This window comes from Enoplosus armatus, chromosome 9 (genome assembly GCF_043641665.1).
Source record: "Enoplosus armatus isolate fEnoArm2 chromosome 9, fEnoArm2.hap1, whole genome shotgun sequence".
Lineage (NCBI taxonomy): Eukaryota > Metazoa > Chordata > Actinopteri > Centrarchiformes > Enoplosidae > Enoplosus > Enoplosus armatus.
Window position 1 is genome coordinate 13614333 of NC_092188.1, and position 16990 is coordinate 13631322.

The 16990-nt window shown below is 39.4% G+C and overlaps 1 protein-coding gene across 1 annotated transcript in view; it reads left to right on the plus strand.

Annotated features, from left to right (window-relative positions):
• The first annotated feature begins 4032 nt into the window (after positions 1–4032).
• The window catches only part of LOC139290165 (dynein axonemal heavy chain 11), a 37030-nt gene continuing 24072 nt past the window's right edge, over positions 4033–16990 (plus strand). Inside the window, exons 1-36 of the mRNA XM_070911858.1 lie at positions 4033–4104; positions 4447–4590; positions 4694–4887; positions 4976–5165; positions 5265–5364; positions 5519–5730; positions 5930–6151; positions 6252–6419; positions 6547–6663; positions 6775–6912; positions 7005–7054; positions 7316–7511; positions 7828–7932; positions 8059–8454; positions 8978–9310; positions 9442–9696; positions 9787–9956; positions 10040–10262; positions 10389–10505; positions 10622–10708; positions 10802–10960; positions 11184–11267; positions 11396–11554; positions 11658–11780; positions 12451–12573; positions 13153–13377; positions 13461–13552; positions 13648–13774; positions 13885–14037; positions 14120–14353; positions 15503–15634; positions 15803–15963; positions 16082–16238; positions 16343–16488; positions 16568–16684; positions 16770–16908. Coding sequence (XP_070767959.1) covers positions 4033–4104; positions 4447–4590; positions 4694–4887; positions 4976–5165; positions 5265–5364; positions 5519–5730; positions 5930–6151; positions 6252–6419; positions 6547–6663; positions 6775–6912; positions 7005–7054; positions 7316–7511; positions 7828–7932; positions 8059–8454; positions 8978–9310; positions 9442–9696; positions 9787–9956; positions 10040–10262; positions 10389–10505; positions 10622–10708; positions 10802–10960; positions 11184–11267; positions 11396–11554; positions 11658–11780; positions 12451–12573; positions 13153–13377; positions 13461–13552; positions 13648–13774; positions 13885–14037; positions 14120–14353; positions 15503–15634; positions 15803–15963; positions 16082–16238; positions 16343–16488; positions 16568–16684; positions 16770–16908 — 5820 coding nt within the window. The remainder of the gene's footprint in view (positions 4105–4446; positions 4591–4693; positions 4888–4975; positions 5166–5264; positions 5365–5518; positions 5731–5929; positions 6152–6251; positions 6420–6546; positions 6664–6774; positions 6913–7004; positions 7055–7315; positions 7512–7827; positions 7933–8058; positions 8455–8977; positions 9311–9441; positions 9697–9786; positions 9957–10039; positions 10263–10388; positions 10506–10621; positions 10709–10801; positions 10961–11183; positions 11268–11395; positions 11555–11657; positions 11781–12450; positions 12574–13152; positions 13378–13460; positions 13553–13647; positions 13775–13884; positions 14038–14119; positions 14354–15502; positions 15635–15802; positions 15964–16081; positions 16239–16342; positions 16489–16567; positions 16685–16769; positions 16909–16990) is intronic.

Genomic DNA, 16990 nt, shown 5'->3' on the forward strand with positions numbered 1-16990 from the left:
GTTGTGTGCACACAGCAGGTGGCTGATGGTATCACTGTAGTGGAAAAAAGAAAAGTACATTTACTCAAGTACATCGGTACAATGTAGAGGTACTTGTACTTTACTTGAGTATTTCCATTTTCTCCTACTTTATACTTCTATTCCACTACAATTCAGAGGTAAATATTGTACATTTTACTCCACTACATTTATTTGATAACTTTAGTTACTAGTTACTTTCCAGATTCAGATACAAAATATAATCAACATATACATTATGATATATAAATATATCAATTATACATCAAAATATGTCAAGACTTTATTGATCCCCAGAGGGAAATTCACAAGATATCCTGCAGTATGTAAAGTAATTTATATAAAATATGTATGGATAAATTCATATTGGCCCCACATTTACCAGCTGCAATATTAAAGTGATGTACACATAAGGCATCTATAGTCATAAACCATTAATATAATATACATTATTCTGAAATGTGTTATTCTTCAAAATGAGTACCTTTACTTTTGGTACTTTAAGTATATTTTGATGCTAATACTTTTGAACTTTTACTTCAGTGAAATTTTAAATGCATGACTTTTACTTGTAACAGAGTATTTCTGCACTGTGGTACTTCTTCCTCCACTGGTATAAATAGAACTTCAGTTCACCTTATGAATACTGCCACTGGACTGCTGAACCACCCCCAGCACTGTACAGCTCACAGCAGTCTTCTTTGCATCACAGCTATGCCTTCAATACAACCGTGAACTGACAAAAAACAACTACATTTGCAGAAAAGAGTGCATTGCTCTCAGTGAAACTACTCCGGATAAATTAAGGTTGATGAATATTGTTATGGAAGTGAACATTATAAGTTTGATGTGCGGTAGTGGACTGACTGGATGATTCTTCTATACCACATGTATCATGTCTCTCAACTGGTAGAAAAAACAAAATCTAGTTTTTGAGGGATATTTTTGGAAATATACCTGAACCCTAAATTACAAACACTGTTCTGAATGTGAACTGATGCGCTAAAACTCTGTGTGAAAAATGTATTATAATAGAGATTTCATTTTCATCCGGATCCTTTTGGTTCCCTCAATTTAATTGCTGTACTTTTTAATGGTAAAATACTTATGATGGCTATTTTGATATGTGTAAAATAAATATCATAAGAAGCAGTAGGGTAATCAAAAGTTTTAATAATTCAATTTAATCTTATTGTCACTGTATTTGATGCACTTGTAGAAAGAGCTCTTGGGCTATCATGATGGCATGATGTTACTGTCCTGTCACCAGACTGCAGTTTAAGTACTATATCTACGTATCTGACTTTGACTCCCAAATCTAGTTAGTAAAATCAGTTAAAATGCCAACTCATATCATTGTGGAGTGAAACCTAATTGTTTGCCTGGTGATAACTGTAGACATAACTAGCAATAATTTAACAAAAACCTTATCTCACTTCTCTTCGAAACTAGAAACAACACGTTTGATTGTAATGGACCTTTGCTGAAGATCACTCCATCTGTAATGCACTGATATTTATATTGAGTTCACCTTTCAGTGTGCAGAGACAGCTCGGTAGAGAATCAGAAACTGTACATCATTAAACAACCAAATAACAAACAAACACATTAGCTTGTTCATCGCTGCTTGTTAGATTGACTGGGATGTCATGATGGAGTGCTATTCTGTGATTCAGTTTGGTAATCAATACAGCATCATCAACTAAATTCTGTTGACACTGCCAGTCATTGATGAGCTGCTCCGTATTACAAATGTACCTAGTGCAATTTTGAAGGCCAAAAGATAAAGTGCGACATGTACAATAAGAGTACAGACCATTGTACATACACAATTCAACTTGGCTAACTCAACAGTGTAATGTAAGCCTTGGCAGAAAAATGGTCAAGGTTTGAACAGAATTGTTTCCTAAGAAATAGTTTTTGGTTGCTTGGGAGAACACGGTGTAGTCTGTCTTGCACACTTTGGTGATGTTACAGCTCCTGGATCAGAGGCAGCTGGTAGACAGTCATATTGAAAAAGATATTTCTTTATTTGTTTGTTTCTTTAATGAGAGGAAGGCCAGACCATGATAAAGGAATAGAAACAAGACACATGCATAGCTATAATAGTACATGGAGTGGATTGCTAGATGTTGACCTTTCTCTCTCTTCCCATATTGTGATGATAGTCGTAATGATCTCATCCAATTTGAAGCTGAAAGGGTTTTTCTGGTCTTTAGCAAATCGAATGACTCATGTTCTCAACCATGTTAACATCTGTGCTGATTTCCAGAGTAAAATGAGCGTGTGGATTACATCAGGAGCCATCTTCATCTTAACTGCTTGAATGCATTGCCTCCAACTTGTTATTAGCACCATAGCAACAGGCAGGCAATCTCTTCCCCGTAGGTGGTCTTGTCATTGTTAGTGATGAGGTCCAAAATGGTAGTGCCACCTGCAAACCTGAGGAGTTTGTCTCACTCTACTCTCCTTTTTCCTGAGGATCAGTTTCTTGATGTGAAAAAAAGTGGGGAAAAGTCGCTCTACAGAAAGCAGTGCATTTTCCAGGAATTGTATAAAGTGTTACAATGCTTTAGCCAAATCCTGCATAGTATTTTCTATCCCCAGTATGTTTATATACTATAGATTAGGGTACACGTAAATCTTCAAGCTACTGCTAAGAATCGTTTTGTTATTCATTTAAGGCAGTCAGACCCCTAGGCTGCTCTAAAATGAGGCTTAGTAAAGTGCCTTGTAAACGGCAGTTGCTGGGTACAGTGCTCTGCTGCTAAGACAACAGTCAAACTAGTCACACACACATATATCACATACATTTTACTACAGTCTGTGGCTCCAATTCATAGGCTCCTTCAAGTCCAGTCCTGTCACAAAGTGGGCATATATGTCATAAAAGGGGCCACAGATTTACACCTGTTTAAACCAGGAATGTTTAAATTACTGTATATCCACATAGACTATACTTCAATGAAATGACTATAGGTCATGGTACGCACATATCAATGAGTGGACTCTGCAAATAGACATGTAGTTTAATGTCTCTCAAACTAAAGTGCGAACATTTTTTCCAGGCGATGCATAATTTCGAGCTCAACTATTTAATTAAAAGTGCACGTCCTTTATCTAAGTCATATCTGTGAAACACCCACGTAAACAAGTTTTTAAAAAGCCTTTTATTACATACCAAACATGTCTTAGTGGACTTACCAATGGTAAGCCTATGTAGATCTAACTAATAAACATTCAATCACAAAGCAAAATGATGTGCCAGTAGTAGACAGAACAACAAATTAAAACACGAAGAACAGGGCAGGGCACAAACTGTGGAAAGGCCCAACTGTAAACCACCCGGGACTACATTTTAAAACTCCATGGACTGTCGAATACAAATTAAAGCATCCTTTGCAACTGAACATTTAATATTTTGTTAATTTTACTCTAGACCCATAACCCACACGCTTGATATTCTGGTCATCTAAAATAATGTAAAATGGTACAATCAGTTGTATAGTAGACGGATGTGTAGATAGTAGATAGTGCAAATTGGGTGTACTTATAAATATGAATTAAAAGGATGATGTAAAAAGATGAAGTTATTGCACTTGGGTTAGGGTTACAGAGAATGTAGTTATACGTCCAGTAATCAATTAAAAGTATTACTAAAATAAATAAGCAGTTGTTAATTTGTCCTTAAAATCTTCATGACTTTCATTGGGAAAAGGTTCTTAGAAGAAAGGGTTTTTTTACTCCACATTTTGGAGCTAGCCAAATATTAGTACCTGGCAGTGATTGAGGATAGTAGCCGTTGCTAGGCAACAGAATGCTGAACCGCCCCCAGGACTGTACCACTCATGGCAGTCTTCTTTGCAGACAGGCATATGTAGTAACTTAATACTATTCCAACACAAAGTTAATAGCTAATTGAAGGGAAGGTTTCTGGAGCTGTCACAAATCCGTTTTCCTGTTTTGTTGAAGGAAGTGACGGGGCTATAAGCTTGTCATGGTCGTAGAGAAATCATGTCCGACGAAGAAAGAGAAAGCGTGCCTTCTTTTCTGGAGGACGTCAGAGTAAAGTTTGTCGAGGAAAAAGTTTGTGGGCTACTGCGACTGCACTGCAAAACATGGGAGAAGAGTGCCGTCAACGAAGAGTTTCAAACACTTATGAAAGACTTCTTTGAAAAGGAGTCTGTTATGTTTTTCTCTTCATCAAAAAAAGGTTGTCTGGTTGCTTCTAATAATGAGGTATGGTTGTTACTGTATCGCCAATAACGTATCGTAAATAACGTTAGCTAGCTTATCCTGTGTACACTTGACTTGTAAGCTAGCTAAGCTTAGGGCACTTACTAAATGTTAGCATGACAGATTGTTTATTTCATTGCTTGGAAGTGTCATATCTGCTCGTAGTAAAATCGTGTGATATTTCAAATGCAGATCCCACCTGTTGCTCAAAACAAGCAAATCTATATCCTTAAGAAGACAGTTGTTCCCATCGATGCTGAAAACTACAGATTGCTTCTGCTTTTTGGCCTCCTGTCTCCATCACCACTACTGCAGCTGTCAAGCACAGTTGAGCAGGTGATTGTTATACCCTCCATCATACACCTATCGCATATAAAAGCACTTGTTATACTGATTTAGCCTTTCTGAGTTATGAGTTAATTCTGTGTCTCTGTTCAAGGTATGTGTTCCACTGCTGTCAAACAACAAAAACCATCAGATGTGGCCAAATCTGATGTCTGAAGACATCATTCGACATGTTGAGGGTATGCGCAGTAAGACATCAGTTGTACAGGGACAGGTTTTAGGAAAAACTGTCCTCCCTATCCAGACTGCGACAGACTGGATACAAAATTCATACAGCACCTTCAAAATGTAAGAAAACACACATACTTTGCTTTTGGGATCTTTGCGTGTAATGTAAGTATTAACAAACATTCTCAACGTGTATTTTCACACTCAGGTATAATCACTATGACAGGGCACTAGCCCATGCCATAGAGACCCAGGTCATCAACTGGACCAATCTGATCCAGAAGATTTTAAAGGAGGATTCATCAGATCTACTTATGACAGGCTGTAATCCAGGGCCAAGTGCAGAGCTGAAGTTTTGGGCTTCCAGAAAGAGCAATATACAGAACATTTATCATCAGGTATGCTCCCTTTCCCCCCTGATCTTCACTAAAATCATTATTTAATATATTTTTATCTCCTGACAGTCCACTCTAAGTGTTTGGCACTTTATCTTGTAGCTTCAGAGTCCCATTGTTCAGAAGATGGCAAAGATGTTAGAGATGATGGATAGCAGCTATCATCCAACAATCAAGACTCTAATTGGAAATGTATTTGATGGTGAGATTAGCTTATTACTTTTTCAAAGCCAAAGAGGACATACTGTTGTTTGCACCTTGTCAAATGTCTGATGTCATAATGTGATTACCAAAATGTATTGCCTCTGATTATGTTGTTTTAGTTTAAATATGATTTTTTTTTTCTCAATCAAAAGCACTTCAAGAAGCCGAAGACATTGACCTCCATCTACAGCCACTACATGCACAACTGTCTCAACTGGAAAAGGAGGGATTTCCTCACTTGGAAACATTCATCCCTGCACTTTTTCACACTCTCTTCCTTGTCTGGACCAACTGTCAGTCTTATCAAAGACCAGCATGCATTGTGGTGTTACTGCAGGAACTTTGCAATCTGTTCATTGAACAGGTAAGAATCCTCATTTGGAACACCTGTAGTGATGGATTACGTCAAGTGACACATACATGTGAAATTGTTGCAAATATAATTAGACACAGTGCGTGCAATTACAATTTGCTGATGTTAGACAGTCAACATTACTCTGACTTCAGTTATTGGGTGTCTGTGTGAACAAATTCACAGATCTCACAAATCTTTCGCCCTTTAGGCTTCTACATACCTCTCTGCCGATCTGCTACTCCGAGAGGATCCAGAGGAAAGTCTACAAATGGTGAAGAGGGTGATAAAAGTCTTTAGATGTTTCAGAGACAGTTACCAGACCCAGAGGGAGAGGTTGGCCAACCATGTGAAACATGCACCCTGGGATTTCCCATCTGCCATGATTTTTGCACGTTTCAACCAGTTCCTTAATCGTATGCTACAGCTGGAGGTGAGATCAGATTATTGTTTTTGTATTTAGGTGTCATGGTGAGGTTGTATTTTTTTTGTGGTTTTGTTTCCTGTTACAATATGTTATTATGTCTTTGCAGGACTTGTTTGAAATTATGCTGGACTTTCAGAGGATGGAAAAAGTGGAATTTGGTGGACTTAAAGGCAAACTCTACAGTGAGCATGCTGCTCAGATGTACAGAGAGTTCAGTAACCTCTGCCAAGCATTGAAGCACAGTGAAAACAGCCCACTTGACTTACACTCTCAGGTGGCAATTATTTTTATCTGCATTTTAATTGCTAATTAAGATTTCCATGAACCGCTACTGCATGGATTCATAATGTTACACTGGTTTCCATCATTAAATACTGTTGAATTGTTGCCTTTGTCATAAGGATTTTGGAAACGAGTTTAAGGATTTCAAAGTGAGGATTGTGGACTTTGAATGCCGCCTTGCCAGCCTTCTATGCTTGGCCTTTAAGGATTGCTCAGGACTGGAATCAGCATTTAAAGTAAGCAAGACTGGGTAATTGGATGATGGTGATGACAGCATTGATAAAGTGAATTGTGAGTGACAGAGCTATCAAGTGGGACACCAACATCTTTGTTTTTTTGGCCCTTAGCTGCTAACTATTGTTGGGCCCTTCCTGGAGCGAAGACACATTAGACAGATATTCAGTCCCAACATCCTTCTACTGCAGCAACATTTCAGAGAAGAACTGGAGAAATGTAAATGTCTCTTTCAATCCCAGCTCAATCAGGTACTAGAAGCAAAATGGAGTGTGAGCAATATGTATTCAAGGCACAATAGGTATTGTCCATGCAACAAACGTTTTCTGTTCTTTATTTGCAGATGGAGAGTGGTCTGACTAAGAACATGGCTCACACATCTGGAACTTTGAAGTGGGCAAAAATGCTCAGAAAACGCATTCAAACACAGTGGGAAAAAATCAGATCACTGTTTGACATGTCAGTAAAAACACCTGATTATTTCCAGCGAATTAATGAATTAGTTACAAACAATAGCTAGTCAGAAAGACATTTACATATATATCTATATATATCTATATCTATATATAGATATAGATAGATAGATATATAAGAGATGGCTAATGTGCCAGGCTTAAAAATGATAATTTTCTCACATTTATGCAATATTTCCAGGCCTGCAGGAGGTGTAGAGATGGTGACAGAGTACGACATGTACATGGAGATGTTGAGTCTCCTGGACCAATATGAGGAGGACATTTACTCTGACTGGTGTAATGGTTTGGAACAGGCCTGCTTGATCAACCTGAACCAGCCCCTTCTCTCCAGAAACACAGCATCTGACCTGATCTCAGTCAACTTCAATCCAAAGGTAATTGATGTAATGTCCCTGCAAATCAGAAAGCACTCATTTCAGGGTTGATTATTTCTTGGCTCAAACTGTATCTCTCATTTAATAAAAATAAAAAAAATCAGTTCATATGTCTTTTTTATCATACTGCAGACAGACTTGGTAACAAGTGCAAAACATGTAACCATACTGGCCAAGGGAACAGTTATTTGTTACAGTTTTTCAATTTTAGTTATTATATTCTCCAAGGGTTTCTGTTAGTTGATACAAAACATTTTACCACCGCCCCACTGTGACTATGTGTATGAGTTAATCACCATTTCCTTTCACTCCTCAGCTGACTGAAGTCTTGAAAGATGTCAAGTATATTCAGACTCTCAGTCAGATCAAGATCCCTGCAGCTGCAATGGCTGTTTTTGAGAAGCGTGACATGTTCACAAAGGTAAGAAACAAACATATTACTTTATGGGCTCATTTACACTCATGCACCTGTTTTATGTTATGTGTATTATCCTTCACATAGTCTGCACCTCAAAATACATCTTTTCCTCACACTTGTGTTTTCCAGTATGTGATCAGTCTGCAGCTATTAGTACAATGGTACAACAAGCTAAAGCAGACAGTGATAGAGGTGGAACTTCCTCTCATCAGAGCTGAGCTGGAGTCCATAGACCTGCAGTTGACAAGAGCAGAATCTCACCTGACATGGCAGGATCCGGACTGCTGGAGCTTCATCAGTACCACCAAAGACCTGGTTCACAACCTTGTGTGTCGAGTCACTAGAGCCAAGGAAAACTGTGAGGCGATCCAGTCAATGATGAAGGGATGGAGCAAACAGGCCATGTTTTGCAGAAAGGACAACAAGAAAGGCTCGCTCATACAGCTGGAAGACAGGGGAGACCGTGTCAACAGGAAGTACAGCTCCATGAAGAAGGATGGAGACTCTATCCACAAGCTGGTACAGGTGCGTATGGCAATATTATGATAATATTCACTCTTATACATCATAGATTTTTCATGAATACTCATGTTCCTGTACTGTAAGTAAACACCAAAAAATATGAAATTATTGGCATGGTTCCAAACCCTTTTAGCATGTCATAGAGATATTCATCTTCATCATATTACAGCACATTCAGTTTCATAATGACAAGATAATGCAGATATGATAAATCTAACTAGTATCTCTCCTGTACCATGTAACATAGCTGATAAAAATATGCTTTTTGGATATGGTCAGTCCAGTGTTTTTTGATTCTGTAAGTTTCTGACCAAGTTGTAATCAGTATTTTTTATTTCTGACATCCAAAATGATTTTACTTGATATATTTTAACAAATTAATATGCTTTACTTAATAAATACACCCCCTCAAATGAAATGTGACAACCTGCACTGTCCCTACAAATCAAAAGTGATACAAGCACAGAGCCAAAACATTGACAGTTATTGTGCTCACCATTCCTTCAATATCCTACAATTTCATCAGGAGAATATGGTCCTATTCCATGCTGACCCTGTGTCAGAAGCTTGGCAGTCCTACCTGGAGTATGTGGATGAGATGGTGGTGGAGGGGCTCTTCAGCTACATCAGCCACTCTCTCCAGTTCTTTGCGGACAACATGGAATCATGGCCAAACCAGACACCTCTGTTTGAGGCTCAGTTGATGCTGAGTAGCTCAGGAATGGTCTTCCTCCCCTCGCTGGAGCAAGATGCAGGGGACGGCCTCTATGAGCTGATAGAGGGACTGGTCGGAGACATATTCAAGACTTCAGTGAATATCAACAGAGTGGCTGCTCATCTTAGTATGGAGAACTACCAGGTACTACTAGGATGTAAAATGAGAAAGTGTACTCTCCTACTGTGCTAATCTTTCTAAACTCATTATAGTGTATTCCTGTACAAATAGTACATGCTCCTCATGTTATATGTCATGTAATATAACTCTTACAGGATGTAATGGATGACATGCTAGATTTGTTGGACCTGAGACAAGAAATAATGGAGCGAGTGGAGAACGTCCTCAAGAAAGCGATAAATTACCAGAGAAAGTTTGACTGCTACACCCATCTCTGGCAAGATGACAGGGCTGAGTTTCTCAGCCAGTTTCTCCTGTATGGACGTGTTCTTACAGCTGAAGAGATGGAGGCCTATGGAGCAGATGCACTCTCCGAGAGCCCGCCTACAATCGATAACTTCAAAGAACAGGTAAAAGGCTTTTTAAAATCATGAATCACATTTTTCCTGTACATGGCAGGTGTCTTAATTGTAATCCCTGTTGTGGTCTTAATTTTACAGATAGATTATTATGAGGATCTGTATGCTGAAATTTCCAAACATGAAGACTTCAGAGTGTTCAATGGATTTTTTCGGGTGGATATCAAGTTCTTTAAAGTGAGCCTCCTTAACACTATAAAGAAGTGGAGCTGGCTTTTTAAAGAACACCTCTTGACATATGTCACTAACAGGTAAAATGTATTTCTGCATGGCTATTAAATGCAGACCAAACTGTAACATCAATTGTTCTCACTGTGCGTGCTTTCCCACTCAGTCTTGATGAGCTGCAGAAGTTTGTCCGAGCCACCATTGAAGGGTTAGGACAACCTGTGGCTAAAGGAAACCACCGTGGCTTGGTGGAAGTGATGAGTCACCTGCTGGCTGTCAGAGACAGACAAGCAGCCACAGACAGGATGTTTGAGCCTCTTAGAGACACAATAATCCTCCTGGAACAGTATGGAGTGACTATACCTGACCATGTCTATTCTCAGCTGGAGGTAACTAAAGGAATGCGTTAATGCTCCTATTTTCTTGCCACTCAAAGACTAGATAAAATAATATGTTAACAAATGTGAATTTGATCACATTCAACCTTTGAGAGCTCACAATAACTGTCTCTATAGGAACTTCCTGAGAAATGGAGTGGGGCAAAAAAACTGGCCTTAAAAGTGAGGCATGAGGTGGCACCCATGCAGAATGCAGAAGTGATGGTTTTACGAAGACGATGCATGGCATTTGAGGTGACAAGTCACTTTTAGCTCTTACTTTCGGAGAAATTATATAAGCACAGTGTTGAAGCTATTGTATTGTATACCCCAGTGTGAAGACCATTAAAGTGCTATTTCTTATTTTTCAGGTGAAACAAAGCAAATTCAGGGAGATGTTCAGAGCAACGGCGCCCTTCAGTTACAAAGCAGTGCATCCCTACATCAGTCTGGAGAAAGTATGAGTTTAACCATTACTTGATTATAGGATTAAAATAACATTGTAGAGTACTGTACACTTTGGATAACTGTCGCCATGTGTTGTTTTCTAGTCTGAAAAAGCAATCCGAGACATGGAGAAAGAGGTAGCGGGGCTACAGGAGTCCACAAATCTGTTTGATGTTACTATTCCTGACTACAGAGACATCAAGGTCTGCAGACGAGAGATCATGGTCCTCAAAGAACTGTGGGACATTGCTGTATTTGTGCAGGTAAGTAGGTTAGCGTATTTTGTATATTTTTTGTCACTGGAGGAAATGGAAATACAGCTGAAGGCCTCATCACACCACTACAATACCCCAATAACTCAATAACTTGACCAGCCTGTCCTCTTAGAGGCTGTCATTGATTCTTTGAATACCCTGTAGCCTCTAAACGTCCCCATTAAGCACCCTCAGCCCGTTGACCCCTCTGCATTCATCTTTATCTATACAGGGCAGTGTGGAAAACTGGACAATGACCAAATGGAGGCAGATAAACGTGGACCAGATGGATGCAGAATTGAGGAGGTTTGCCAAGGTGAGGTCACCAACAGCGCTTCATCACACCAGCGCATCTCTCCTGCTGTCTTGCTGTCATGCACCGTTGCTGTTTGTAACAGATGCCCCTAATAACTAATTATGTTTACCTACCTTCTGTTTGTGTAGGACATACGGAAGCTTGACAAAGAGGCTCGCGTGTGGGATGTGTATTCTGGGTTAGACCTTTATGTAAAGAACCTGTTGACGTCACTGCGGGCCGTGAGTCAGCTACAGAACCTGGCAATACGAGAGCGCCACTGGGTGCAGCTAATTAGAACAACACAGGTGCATAAATACACACAGCAGAAGTCTTACTATAGACCAAGGTTTTTTCTTGCATGATAGAAATTTGAGACTTTGCGTCATGACAATAATTCTTTTAAAATAGATGGACTTCACTGTCACAGACAGTACCACCTTGGAAGACCTCTTGGCCCTGCAGCTCCATTTGCTGGAAGATGAAGTTCGCAACATTGTGGATAAGGCAGTCAAAGAAATGGCCATAGAGAAGGTTCTTCTTCAATTATTAATAGATTGTGGTATGAGGTTGAGTGTTTTAGTCATAATGACCGATTATATAATGTCACATACTGTACTTGTGGTGAAGTATAGATACAAGAGGTGTTATTCTCATTATATTACTTCCTAGCAAACTTCTTAGCCATTTCGGCTATACACGTTCTTCTATATTGCCGCATATTTTGACTGAAGATGAATAATATGCTGAATAAACAAACAGGACTCCTAATAGTACTATGCATTATGAACAGGGTCCAGATAAACTCTTGAAAGTTGATAGCTTTGATGGTATTTACCTTAGGATGCATAAGAAAAAAGTAATGACAACGAGGAGCCAACCTCATGAACATGGTCCATTATGTTGCTGTCCTGTGGAAACCATGTATCTCCAAAACATCAACTTTTCATGAGTTAATTAAACATAGGTTTGTTTTGAGCTTTGTGACAGTGTATTTCTCAGATAATCCAGTGCGCTTTAAATTGTTTATTTTGCATTAGATGAATTAGAATTCCAATGAAAACTTAATCTAAAATAAATAAAACTAAACTACAAAAATCACCTAATTTGGAGTTACTCCTGAGCCAAATATAGAAGAAAATACATTAAGACATTTTGTATTCAAACATGTTACCATTATGCTGTCCAATATTTTTTATTTCAGGTTGTGACGCAAATAAGTCAAATGTGGGCATCAATGGAGCTTTCGTATGAAGATCATTACCAAACCTCTGTGCCACTACTTAAATGTGACGAGGAACTTCTTGAAACTCTTGAGGATCATCAGGTAAATATCTACGTTACTGATATTTGTACTAAGATTTTATGTGGGACTTTATAGCGTAGAAAAATGCATGATGGCTGCAAAGCACAAGAACTAGTTCTCAAGATCAGTTGTCTGTGAGAAGCACTGATAGTTAAGTGCTGAATAGAGATGAGAGTGCAGAGAGGGGCCGCCCTGTCTGACTGTCTAACAGCTCAACTGAGAATAGAGAGGTCCCTATTGAGTCCTTAGATTTATAGCTGCTGTAGGACACAGGGCATTGTTGCACTGTGGCGGTCTTTGTACATGTACACCAGATGTATTGGGGGGTTATAGCCAGCAATTAGAAGTCTTGCCACTTTAGTGCCTCCATCTTTGTGTAAACAGACTGTTTCCCTCCCCCACTTTTTTATGGCATGGCATGCTGATCAGTTTGAATATGCATTGAAATTAAACTGACATATGTTATGAGGCTAAAGTTATCAAGATATGACTTTCTCTTGCCACAGATTAGGTGGCAGTTTGGTATATTTGAGTTTTACATTGGACAAAATCCTTTTGATAGGCTAAACTCATCCATGTCTCCATGTCCTCGTCCTCAAGGTTCAGCTGCAGGGCATCTATCAGAGCAAGCATGTAGATCACTTCCTGTTCCAGGTCGTGGAACTACAAAAACAGCTGACTGTGGCTGACTCTGTGCTGATGGTCTGGATGGAGGTCCAAAGGACATGGTCCTACCTGGAAAGCATCTTCAAAGGCTGTGATGACATCTGCCAACAGCTGCCTGCAGATGCACACAGATTCCAAGCTATAGATGCAGAATTTCAGGTCTGCACTAATATGCCAGTCATGTAGTTATGCAAATCCCATTGTTCTCATCATTGTAAACATTGGAATTTTGGTTCTTTCAGGAGTTAATGTTGGACAGTGCTAAGACTAAAAACGTCATTGAGGCCACCAACAAACCTCATCTCTTTGAGAAGCTAGAGGATCTACAAAAAAGGTTCCTGTTTATTTCGTGACACTTTCATTATTCACAGTTTTCGTTTACAGTTTGATGTTCTGTGCTCACTATTCCCATACTGTTTCTCTCAACAGACTGGCGTTGTGTGAAAAAGCTCTTGCTGAATACCTGGAGACAAAGAGACTTGCCTTTCCACGATTCTACTTTATTTCATCTGCCGACTTGTTGGACATCCTCTCTAAAGGGAGTCGTCCCAGAGAGGTACATTTATGTAGAATTTCCCTTCATTTTTGTTTTTAGTATTTATCTACTGTCACTATTTCACCACTGTATCTGTCACGAAACAGTTGATGAATCAGTGTTTTTTGCAGGTAACTGCCCACCTCTCAAAATTATTTGACAGCATGTCAGATCTTGAGTTTGCCAAAAATGAACAGCTGGATAATCCCAAACTTGCAGTGGGCATGTTCAGCAAAGAGAGGGAGTATGTCCCATTCCAGACTGAATGTTGCTGTTACGGGCCGGTAAGATTACATTCAGTATCAAAGAATCAGAATTTGCATGTCATGAAATAACTTAACTAATGGTAAAAATACTTTACATTAGGTGGAGGCATGGCTCACTTGTCTGGAGGAGTCTATGAAGGAATGTGTCAGGGGTCACCTGTCTGAGGCCGTGTCTGTGTACGAGGACAGGCCGAGAGAGCAGTGGATTCTTGACGTCCCTGCCCAAGTGGCTCTTACTGGATCTCAGATCTGGTGGAGCAACGATATGGAGCTTGTGTTTAAAAGACTGGAGGAAGGATTTGAGTCTGCACTAAAAGACTACAACAAGAAACAGGTACATTTTATGAGTTAACACATTTACACTAATAGATTTAAAATAAATGCAGCTTAGTTGGCAAGAAAAGCTAACCAAGAATCAAAATAACAAACATCAATGATTTTGTAAATATTTGCTAAATGGGGACCTTTGGCAATAGGCATAGTGTTTCAGAGGCCTCATCTTGAGGTTTCTGATGCTTCTCTTAAAGATGTTGGGCCACATACATTTGACAGATGCAGATAATGAGAATTTGTACGTTGGAATATATGAATGATAATCTTGGGCGCTGGAAGAAGGGTATTAATTCAATACTTGCTGTTGATGCCATAATTCGTGGTGTGTTGAATTGGACTGTATTATTTTGCGTACCTGGTACGCAATATTTTGAAATAAGAGTAACTCCTTACAAAATATCGTACAACACCAACACAAACCATGGCCTCAAAAACTCAAATAAATCAACACCTCTTTGGATTACTATCAATTTTATTACAACATCAATTAATGTACTAATTGACAGTGGATGTAAAGGTGCATTATTGTGACACAATTTCATTTTAGGAAAAAGTTGCTGCCTTAATTTTATATTATTTATCTGTATATTATATATACAGGTATATATCTTTAAATGTAAAGGTAGTATTATATCATACTGATTTGTGTGTAATCTGTGAGTGAAGTGGCATCAGCTAAAGACGATGGACATGTTTTCCATAATGCCATCATAATCACATCAGAGTCAGTGACCTGAGATGGGTTTGCAGAGCCTCGTTGTGGGCTTTGCTCACAGTTTGTATTATCACTCTTGTCAGTTTCATCAGCACTGTTTAAGGTTAGCATGTCCTTGGTTGCTGTTTGAATAATCTCTCTTTCCCTTCAATGCACTGTACTGCACTGATTGGATCTGGTGTCATACAGGACCAGTGACTAATGCAAGACATCCACTGATGTTTTAGTCAAAACATGAACACAAAACTACTTTTGATTGTTTTTGGTGTTCCAGTCCTTGATTAGTAATCAACAGTTTTTCTGTCAAATTGTACACATGGTACGCATCCATATACTGACTGTGTATGTTGTTCTGCATGGATTTAAGTTTGAATGACTTTGAATACTTGATGAATACAATGAATCTGTTGAATCTGTTATACTTTCCTCCTCCAGATTTCTCAACTCAACTTGTTGATCAGCATGCTACTGGGAGAGCTGAGCTCAGGCGACAGGCAGAAGATTATGACTATATGCACTATTGATGTCCATGCTAGAGACATTGTTGCAAGCCTCATTGCCCAAAAGGTAATGGCAATTGAATCCTCCCATTATCAGCATTTCCTTTTAGTCTGATTGAGCTAACTTTGGCATTATAACAAATTATACTCACTCAAGGTGTGTAAAAGAACATATCGCAGTGTACCATATCTCTTGTGATTGACATAGTTAAATTGCAGCCACCTGTGTTCCCAGGTCACCTCCTCACAGGCCTTCCAGTGGCTTTCCCAGCTCCGACATTGCTGGTGTGAGCAGCAGCATCACTGCTTCGTTAACATCTGTGATGCTCAGTTCCTTTACTCATACGAGTATCTTGGAAATACGCCGCGTCTAGTCATCACTCCCCTCACAGACCGGTAACCCTGCTGCTCAATTTTCAGTCTGCATGTAACATTTCAATACATTCGCTACATTCAGCATTTCTCAACAGCACATTTGCGTTTCTCTGTGTGCTGTTGCCATGGGCGTGTTTAGGTGCTACATCACCTTAACTCAGTCACTCCACCTGACCATGAGTGGAGCCCCAGCAGGCCCCGCTGGAACAGGGAAGACAGAGACCACAAAGGATCTTGGCAGAGCCATGGGCATCATGGTATACATCTTTAACTGTTCTGAACAGATGGACTACAAGGTGTGAAATTCAGCACACAATTCATGATTATAGTTTATGTCTTCAAGTGTTTCAGTAAACATGCATGTATTTAAATGCAAAATGTCATTTTTATTTATGTTCAGTCAATTGGAAATATCTACAAGGGTCTAGCCCAGACTGGAGCATGGGGCTGCTTTGATGAGTTCAATCGTATTGCTGTGGACGTTCTGTCAGTTGTAGCAGTGCAGGTCAAAACCATACAGGATGCCATTCGCTCTAAAAAGAAAAGGTAAGCACTTGAAACTGAATACATGAAGCCTTTATGCTTTAAGAGTTAAAATGGGTTAACTCTCTGTGCAACCTCACAGGTTCCTGTTCTTGGACAAAGACATTGTCTTAAAGCCCTCTGTGGGGATTTTCATCACTATGAACCCTGGCTATGCAGGCAGGACAGAGCTACCTGAGAATCTCAAGGCTCTTTTCAGGTGGGAGTGATTCAGTAACTTTGTTTATATTGTGCCTTTACTCGGCATGAAGTTCATTTTCTGCTCTGTCTATGTCCTGCTGTAGACCCTGTGCCATGGTGGTACCTGACACTGAGCTTATTTGTGAGATAATGTTGGTGGCAGAGGGCTTCCGCGGTGCTAAGCTTTTAGCCAGGAAGTTTATCACTTTGTACACTCTCTGCAAAGAACTGCTCTCCAAGCAGGTAGGAGAAAAGTACTTAGTAGCACTGTTATATTTCATAATGTTGGATTAGAACAGAGAGCATCAATAATAAATACTTTGAG